The sequence below is a fragment of the Psammomys obesus genome, unplaced genomic scaffold, assembly GCF_907164565.1.
Source record: "Psammomys obesus unplaced genomic scaffold, mPsaObe1.curated_primary_1811, whole genome shotgun sequence".
Lineage (NCBI taxonomy): Eukaryota > Metazoa > Chordata > Mammalia > Rodentia > Muridae > Psammomys > Psammomys obesus.
This window is the reverse complement of record NW_026596095.1, coordinates 11,106,435-11,116,032: the sequence shown is the minus strand read 5'-3', so window position 1 is coordinate 11,116,032 and position 9,598 is coordinate 11,106,435. Positions and strand designations below refer to the sequence as shown.

General features: G+C 37.7%; 1 protein-coding gene across 1 annotated transcript in view; it reads left to right on the top strand.

The window, feature by feature from the left end:
- Mettl14 (methyltransferase 14, N6-adenosine-methyltransferase subunit) overlaps positions 1-9,156 on the top strand; it is a 9,525-nt gene extending 369 nt beyond the window's left edge. The window contains exons 2-7 of the mRNA XM_055628066.1: positions 2,076-2,190; positions 3,379-3,520; positions 4,185-4,277; positions 4,637-4,753; positions 5,854-6,064; positions 7,732-9,156. Of these exons, the coding sequence (XP_055484041.1) occupies positions 2,076-2,190; positions 3,379-3,520; positions 4,185-4,277; positions 4,637-4,753; positions 5,854-6,064; positions 7,732-8,036 (983 nt within the window). The 3' untranslated portion in view covers positions 8,037-9,156. The remainder of the gene's footprint in view (positions 1-2,075; positions 2,191-3,378; positions 3,521-4,184; positions 4,278-4,636; positions 4,754-5,853; positions 6,065-7,731) is intronic.
- Positions 9,157-9,598: the final 442 nt, after the last annotated feature.

Below are 9,598 nucleotides of genomic sequence, written 5' to 3'. Positions count from 1 at the left end.
AAAAAAAAAAAAAAGCTTCTTTGGTGTGGGAGTTTAGAATACAGTTAGAAACTATCTTGGTTTAGAAAGATGACAGAAGCAGGTTCTCTCAGGTCTGTGATCTCCAGTCACAATAGTTGGCTAGGATTATAGTAATAGGCATGAATTCTCTCCTTTTGTGAGGGCCTTAAGTCTAATTAAATATCTGTTGATTAACCCCAAATGTAAGTGCCAGTATTATAGGATCATGGGTATCTTGCCAAGCCAATCATTGTTGTGGTTTATAGGCTTTAATGCTGAGTAGGACTACCATTTGCTCCTCTCCCTCGGCAGCTTGAATGGCACCCTTTGAGTCCTGAGAGCCAGTCCTCAGGGAGGAGGCTTCCAGGTCAGTTCCAGGTTGATGCCTCCACATCCTGATTCCAGACTGTGTGGGCTCAGTGCGGTCTTAAAAAGTTTAGACGAGGTTGGTGCACAAGATGTTTGTGAGTTCTTTTCTTTTTTTAAATAGTCTCATTGGGTAGCCCAAACTAGCCTAAACTCTTTAATCTCCCAACATGAACATCCTTTTGCCTTAGTTTATAAGTAGCAATGATTACAAGTCTGCCATCAGACCTGTATTCTTTGTGGTTTTGATTTATATTTTCTTGAAAACTAATGATAAGTTTAGCATTCCATAGGCATATTGGCCACTTAAATATATTTTAAGAAATAACCAAATAGTTTGCATATATTGTACCTTTTTTCCTTTTTCCTATTTCATTATATTTTCTGTATACACACACATAGTTTATAAATATTTTTCCCCACTCTCCTACTTGTCTTTTTAGTTCCTTGATAGTATCATTGTAGCACAAAATTTTAAATGTGATATTAAATTTTGTCAGCTGTAAGCATCATCACTCCTGAAGAATTATTTATTTGTGAGTTGTGTGTATTGTTTTACTCAGTACTAAGGCTTGAAATCAGGGCCCTGTGTAAACAAGTACTAAGGCCTATTTCATTTTATTATTTTGAGAATGTATGTATGTTGCTTGGACTGACAGAACTTCCTATATGGCCCAGGCAAGCCTTCAACTTGTGGTCCTTTTGCTTCAGCCTGTTCGGTACCTGAAATTACAGGAATATACCATCACGCCAGGCTCTGATTTTAATGTTTCTATAAGAAGAATTTGGAGGTAGCATTAAAAAGTTATAATAAATTTTATACTCATATTTGAATATAGACTCTTCATCTCTTAAGATACCTGCTTTCCCAACATAAAGAAATATATGTATAAAATTATTATTGTACATTGAGAAAAGATTGTTATGTTGGTCTATTTTGAGTCAAATAAGATTTTAATTAAAGCTGAGAGCTAAAATACCTTACGTTGAAGCAACAAAAAACCAAAACAAAAAAACCCTACTGAATATTTTTTATGATAGCATGAGGAAAGGAACCTGACTTTTCCAAGATCTTAATGCCAAGAGACAAGGAACAAGGCTGATAGTAAATTCTCACATACCAAACAGGATACCACAATCTATTCATCAGATCATCAGGGAAGATAGGGGTCTCAAAATGTTCCAGGTTCTACCTACGTTTTGTAGATTATAAGGGGCTGACTATTGTATTCAAACCTGAGAGTGATGCACTTTTCAAAGTTTTAATTTGAAATGTGATCTAAATCACTGATTGAGGGAGCTTTACAATTTTTTTCTGTTTTTATTGTTCATGTTAAAGACTTTAGATTTTTCAAAATATATTTATTATTTGTAATTAAGTGTATGCCCCTGTGTGTGGGTGTGTTCACATGAGTGCATGTGCCCTCAGGCAAGCAGAGGGTGTCAGATCTCCTGGACCTGAAGTTACAGGCAGTCATGAGCCATCTGATGTGAATGCTAAGAACCAAACGTGTGTTCCCTGGAAAGCAGTAAATGTTCTTACACCATCTCTCCTGCCCCGACACTTAGTTTTTAAGATAAGATGTTTATGTAACTTATTTTCTTATCAGTGAAAAAATGAACTACGAATTTTAATTTAAATTGATGGTGAAGGAAGACTCATAACTTTTGTATTCATCAGTGTTAAGTTCAGTTGAACTGAAATTTAGAATTTACTATTTTTTCCTCCTTAGGTTTAGCTGACAGATTTGAAGAATACCCTAAACTTAGGGAACTCATCAGACTAAAGGATGAGTTAATAGCTAAATCAAATACTCCTCCTATGTAAGTAGTTCAATGCTTTTTCTTTCCACCTCTGACTTCCAGTATCAGCCTATTTATTCTATAACTGTATTCTTTCTTATTTTTAGTAAAGCATATTATTTTGAAACTGGTGCTGTGTCTGTAGGGGCTTCTCATTTAGTTTTCTAGGTAATCTGGGAAGCTTATGAGTTCTGACTTACAGTCTTCATCTGTAAAGTGGAGATGCCCTGCTTGGGGCTGGGAGCACTCGAAACTGCCTTACAAAAGCCAGGCTCATGATGAGTTGCTACATATACTTGCATTTGGCTTCTGAGTTGTGGAATCACTGTGCTACATGGGTGGGCCCTCCCTACTCAGTAGAGCTTGTACTGATGGCTGTGCCTGTGACCTGGATGACAGGAAAGTCCTGTCCTTCAGAGATGACAATTGCTTATAGCCTGTGATTTTTCCGCACTAAAAGCCCCCAAGGGCTTAAAAAAAAAAAAGGAATGAGTATCTTGAATTGGGCACCAGTGAGATGTCTTGCATAAGCAAAGGTGTTTTTTTGTTCAGAGATGTATGCCAGATGACCCGAGTTCAAAACCCAGACTGTGTAGAGGTGGAAGGAGAGAACCCACCGCACAGAGTTGCCCTCTGACCACCATATGCACATCATGGCCAGTATCCTCCCCCTCAGTAAAAATAAATAAAATGTTTTCTTCAGAAGTGTCCTGAACTTAGAATGCTGTGTGTAAATACCTTCATTAAAGGCTAGTAGTAATTTTCATTACATAGTGTGAAAACACCATTAATGTAAACATTTTTATCAATTAAAAAGGTAATAAAAGGAAATCATGTCCATATTTAGAAACTCCTAACAGAGTAATTTAATATTTAGAGGAATATCATTTTTCTAACCTAATTAAATAATCCTAATAATAATATAATATAAAAATTAAAATAGGTTAGAGATCACATCTGAGTGTAGACTTTCAGTAAAAAATAAGATAAGATTTATTCTGGATATACATGTCAAGTAATACGGTTTTTGCTTTGTTGTAAATATGTCCATGTCCTAAGGAAAATATTGATGACATCTGCAGTAAAACAAAAGACCTACTAGAAAAGCTATGTAGTAAAAATCTTGTTTAGCAATAATTTTCCAGTAATATTGGAATTTCCTCCATTACTACCAGAGATATTTCAAAATCTTTTTCCCCTTTTTGTTAGGTACTTACAAGCAGATATAGAAGCGTTTGACATCAGAGAATTGACACCCAAATTTGATGTGATTCTTCTGGAGCCTCCTTTGGAAGAGTACTACAGAGAGACTGGCATCACTGCGAATGAGAAGTGCTGGACGTGGGATGATGTATGGTGGAGCTCTATGTTGTAATGAAGTGTTTACCTTTTAGTGAACACATGCATATTTGATCTAAAGGTGGAATTATGAGGACACTGCACTGTGGTTTCTTAGGCGCTTAGTCTTCTGCTTGACAGTACAGTAAGGGTTTGAAGGTTTCAGTGAGGTTAGTGAGATCATCTGATTGGCATGGGAGCTTGACTAGAGGCCAATAAGTATGAGCGATTGGACGGTGGGGGACTTGCAGTACTCACCTGTAAGAGAAGAGTTCTGTAGTTACCCACGCAGAAGTGGTCCTCCTACCTCTGTCACCCAAACTGTCTGTGGCTATTGACATATGACATTTCTTTTGTTATTAACTTTGGGCTCTTTTAACCTCTGATTAACTGTTTATTTTATTAGCTTTGTGATAAAATTCCATCATTCTGTAAATCTACTTTTCTATAACTCTTTCACTTGAACATATATGAAAACAAGTATTCGTGTGTGTCTTTTTATACATGTATGTGTGTTGCCTGTATATGGAATAACAAAGCAGTATCTTATCAAAATAATTTCAGGTATAGAATTTATTTTCTGCAGAATATCCTAGAATATTACTTACATAAGATCCTAATAGTTATTCTTTGGCTTTATTATAAATCTTGTGCAATGTTATTTTGTTTTCTTCTAGATTATGAAGTTAGAAATCGATGAGATCGCAGCACCTCGGTCATTTATCTTCCTCTGGTGCGGCTCTGGGGAAGGACTGGACCTGGGGAGAGTAGTAAGTTGGTGTTTGTTGTTTTCTTCTCAGTTCCTTCGCAGATGGATTCTTTAGTTAGGAAAAAAACCATAATATGTTTCGCAGGCTACAAGATTAACATTGTTTTACTTTTGGCTTCTTGGCTAGTTTAAAAATACAGAGAATTAAAAACATGTAATGTGGTATATCACATTCTATGTGGTATTTGGCCACAGTGACGAGAGGTCACCAGTGCACTATCTACAGGATATAGTTAACATCTGCACTGCGCCTCATTTCTTCTGTGTCTGCTCTGAAGTTTGGCGCCCCTCCAGAAGATTTCTTAATTGTGATTATTTTAAGTATTCCTCTTAAAGATTTGAATTTGAAATTATTTCTAGTGTTTGCGAAAGTGGGGATACAGAAGGTGTGAAGATATTTGTTGGATTAAAACCAATAAAAACAATCCTGGAAAGACGAAGACTCTAGATCCAAAGGCAGTTTTCCAGAGAACAAAGGTATTGCCTTTTTTATCTTGTTTTCTTTATTCTCATTCTCTCAAGCTTTTCTAAATTACTATACATTGTGAAATTAATTGCAGTGGCAAGGCTCTTAGGCTTGCAAAGTAGCATGAGCATTATAGACGTATACCCAGGTAAACTTCAGAGTCTCTCCTTCCCGGTCCTGGACCAGTGTACACTACGAGACAGTGTGTTCCTATATATTGTAAACTGGCATAATCGAAGTTAGGTTCAGTGACACACCTGACTTGCAGAAGTTTTTCTTCTTTAAACTCAGAAAGAAATTTGAATGGCACTCATTAGCTGACCAGTCAGATTCATGTTTGTCTGATCTTACCTTCTTTTTCTCTACAAGAATCACTGAGGACTTCTGCTGCATATAAGTCTGTATCACTAGTTTAAGCTGAAAGAGCTTTTGTTTATCACTCTTTGGAAACCACTAGATGGAGCACCTGGCTTACTAAGTCTTCCTTGGACTAGATCATGTACAGGACAGGATTTAGGACATCTCCAGGTTGGTGAGGGTGTGGAGTTGCTGAGAGGGAGGTGTGCCTGGAGGCAGACTAAAGTTCCATCCTCCTTACCGTGCCACTTATCATAATAACATACTGTAAAAAGTAAAGCACTTTCCCTAACTACACGAACCGCCCAGGAGGATCAAACTATAAATTTATAGTTTATTGGTGAGAAGTATAAGACTTTGGATTCATATCTGAAGTTGGAGTGCCGCCTTTAATCATTGGGATGTGTACTAATGATATAGATTGTGTCATAACTGAAGTAATGGAGACAGAACTGCAGTGGGGAAAAGTGGAGAACTACATGGTTTCAGAAATCCCAGCATACCTGTGTCGGAAGTGAAGTAGGATTTTGAAAGTATTTGAGAGACTATAGAAGGGGAAAAAAAATGTTTTTCCCATTTACTTGCCAATTGCCTGTCAGCCAGGGATGTAGGCTTTCCTGTCATAATTTTACTGTAAAACCATATCCCAGTAGTTCATAGAAATGAAGATTGTTTTAGAATTGAGGACATAAATTTTAAATGCGATGAAATGTGATTATTGGTAATGAGAGTTAATTGGTCTGCTCTGTTATAGGAACATTGCCTTATGGGGATCAAAGGAACTGTGAAGCGCAGCACAGATGGGGACTTCATTCATGCTAATGTTGACATTGACTTAATTATCACAGAAGAACCTGAAATTGGCAATATAGAAAAACCTGTAGAAATTTTTCATATAATAGAGCATTTCTGTCTTGGAAGAAGGCGTCTACATCTGTTTGGGAGAGACAGTACTATCAGGCCAGGTGAGACCTCAGTTTTGAAAAGATAGTTTTGTTACCATTCTTTGAGATGTGGGTTTTAAGGTATAGGATATAACATTGAATAAAATAAAAGTGTCAAGTATTTGATTCCCCTTCTTTATACTTCACGTGTGAGCAATTTTATCTTAGCAAACTGAGAAGGCAGAGATTTCCCATACACTCCCTGCTCCACACATGCATACTTTCCCTTGTCAGTATTTCTCGCATAACTGTACAAAGTCTGTAATTGATACTAGGATTGATATTGGTGGTATTTATGGATTTAGATAAGTTCGTCATAGTGTGTGTCAACCGTTGTGATATTACTGAGTACTTTTATTGCCTAAAAGTCCTCTGTGCTCCACTTAGTTTTAACACCTCATAATTATATTATTGGGTTAAAGTGTGTTGTTTCTGTACATGTGTATAATAAGGTTAGGATAATTGTTGGAATTGTACCTCAGTTGTCCTTTGTATTGGGAAAATTTAAAATCTTCCGCACTATTTCAAAATAGTCAATTATCACCCATAGTTAAACTATGTGTTACTATGTAATGGTCCTTACTGGTTTCTTTAATGGTTCCCTCACTCTTACCTGACCTTTTGTAACCACTGCTGTTCTCTGCATCTTTCAGATTCACTTTTTGTTTCTACCTATAAATGAGAATATGTGGTATTTTGTTCTTCTTTGTCTGACTTATTTCAGTTAACATAGGGTCCTCCAGTTCCATTACTGTTATTGCATGACATCATTCTCTGTATATATGACATTCAGTTTATCCATTCATCCATGAGTGGATACCTACGTTGCTTCCATATCCTCCTTGTGTGAGTAATACTACAGGCAGGTTTTGGTTCCTTTATATATGTACCTCAGGAGTAGAATCTCTGGGTCATATGGAGTCCTTGTTCTGTTTTTTTTGTGAAAGCTCCATGCTATGTCCATAATAGCTGTTCTAATTTACATTTCCATCAGTAACATGTAGGAGCTCCCCTTCCTCTGCATCTCTACACATAGTAGTTTCTTTTCTCTTTGATCATAGCCATTCTGACTGGGATGAGATTCTGAGTGGGGTGAAATGATACCTCATTGTGCTTTTTGTCGCCTTGGTTATTAATGTTGGTATCCATTTTTCCATATCCTTGGCTAAATATGTATCTTTTTATGAGAAAAGTCATTGCTTGTGGAAAGATGGCATGAGGTGGAGCAGAGTAGCTTTGCTTCAATTCTTAGGACTTAAGAACTGAGGATATTTTGTATAAGAGAAAAAACATTTTTTTTTTTTAAGATTTAATGAGAAAGCAGCAGCCCCATTTTTATAAGTAGGAAAGATATATGATATACTTTATTAAATTTTAACCTGATCCAAACATTATATTTTGAAATATTTTTTATAAGTGATACTCTAACAGTATAATATGTGGACCAATAACAGGGAAGGTGATATTTTACAAAAGCTATAATCACGGATGAGAAGCAAGGAACATGCATATGTACCCTTTTATGATATGCCCATGGGTGTTGTACACTTTTTATCAGAGATTGTGGCAGTTTGTGTAATTGAGTCATCTTTAAGAATGTGTTAAGAATTTGACCTAGGCCCTAAAAGACCAATGAAAGAGAAAGGAGATAGAAGGTCTCATCAGTTTCTTTTCCCCCTTTATTTCAGGCTGGCTCACAGTTGGACCAACGCTTACAAATAGTAACTACAATGCAGAAACATATGCGTCCTATTTCAGTGCCCCTAATTCGTACTTGACTGGCTGCACAGAGGAAATCGAGAGGCTTAGACCCAAGTCGCCTCCTCCTAAGTCCAAGTCTGACCGAGGCGGTGGAGCTCCCAGAGGTGGAGGACGAGGGGGAACGTCTGCTGGCCGCGGTCGGGAAAGAAATCGATCCAATTTCCGAGGAGAAAGAGGTGGCTTTAGGGGGGGTCGTGGAGGCACACACAGAGGGGGCTTTCCACCTCGGTAACTTTTAAAGACACTTAACAATGTCCCTTATGATCTTTGTTTTGGAGACTTGCTTTAGAACTCACTCCCAGCTTGCATTTGGCTTTAGTTTCTCATGCTGCCAGAAAGGTCAGAGCCACCCTTACCCCCACCCCCTAGGTCCTTGCAGTTGTCACAGAGACTGCACTTCTGCTCTGGATAGGTGAGTCTCGGACGTGCAGTAGCACAGATTGTAACACTCAGACACTGACATGACTGGTTTCAGCTAAGGCTCTGGCTTCTTGGAAATACATGAGCAGCAGTTTCTGCATCCCTGAGGAGCATGGCAGGAGTTGGTGCCGTGTTTCCTTGCCACAGCTGAAACAGCAACAGGAGAATGGGAACCTGGGTAGAATAGAATTGAGAGGTGGTCAGCCTCTTTGGGCCTTAAACATTTTCTTGCTGAAACACTAAAAAGACAGACCATTTTCCTCTTACGTTTCAATTCTGAAAAATAACATGAAGTATCATTTGAGTACTGAAGACTTGGAGAAATGAAATGGTATCACTTCCTTCCAGATCTGACTCTGAGGGGCTGGAGCCCTCAGGGTAGGTAAAGGAAGAGGTAGAGCTTACTAGATTTAAAAACAAAACCCAAAGCTTATAATGTAAATTGTGCGACTACAGAGGAGACATAATCATGCTTCTTAAGAAGCAAGGGAAGGTAGGGCTGTGATGTGGACTTGGACTGACCTTCTAAGACAATTCGTATTTCTTAGCAAAGATCAAAACAGACTTTCTGGGGGGGAGGGCACAGTTTAAATTTTTTAGAAAATAAATGCTTGATGATGAAGAAATGGCATCCTTGAAGTTGTTACTGAAAAAATTTAGGTAAAAGCAAATACAGAAAACCCTCAAGGATACAGCTTGGAAGATGAAACTGCAGTTGCCTTTTATTAGACTGTGGTGCAGAAGTCTCCATGGGGCTGGTGGTCAGATCTCTTGGCTGTAGAAAGCATCATGCTGTTGTCTTTCTACACCTTAACTCATATTTGAATGGATGTGGATATGCCAGATGAGATGATTTTAACATTATTGTTCTTGGTAACTCCTTTTTTATTTTGCTTTACCTTTTCTAATAAAACTTTAAACCTTTGAAATTAGTTTGTTTTCCTTATGTGCAATTATTATTTTTACCAAATAAAAAGGGACCAACCTAAAGTGAAACTCTTCCCTTGGGTTGCATTTGAGTGGCTGTTCTGTTCTACTTGTCAGAGATGGGCTTATATGATAGCTACGGAACTCACAGTTTGAAGGACTTACACTTTAAATGCTTGAAATATTTGGCTTTTTTCAATCAGTTGGTGGTGCTTTCTAGAATAACCTTTACATATCACAGGTGGTTAGAATATTTGCTGTAATGGTGTTTTAATTTCAGTAATTATAAATTATCCAAAAGCAAAACTGTATGGCAGATTTGACCTGTAAGGAGAAGGTAGGAACTCCCATTTGTTCTGTGGTAAGTTCTTAGGAGCGCTGGCTCCGGGGTATCTCTTCCCTATACATCAGACACTTGTGCTTCATATTCTGGGCATAAAAGACAGT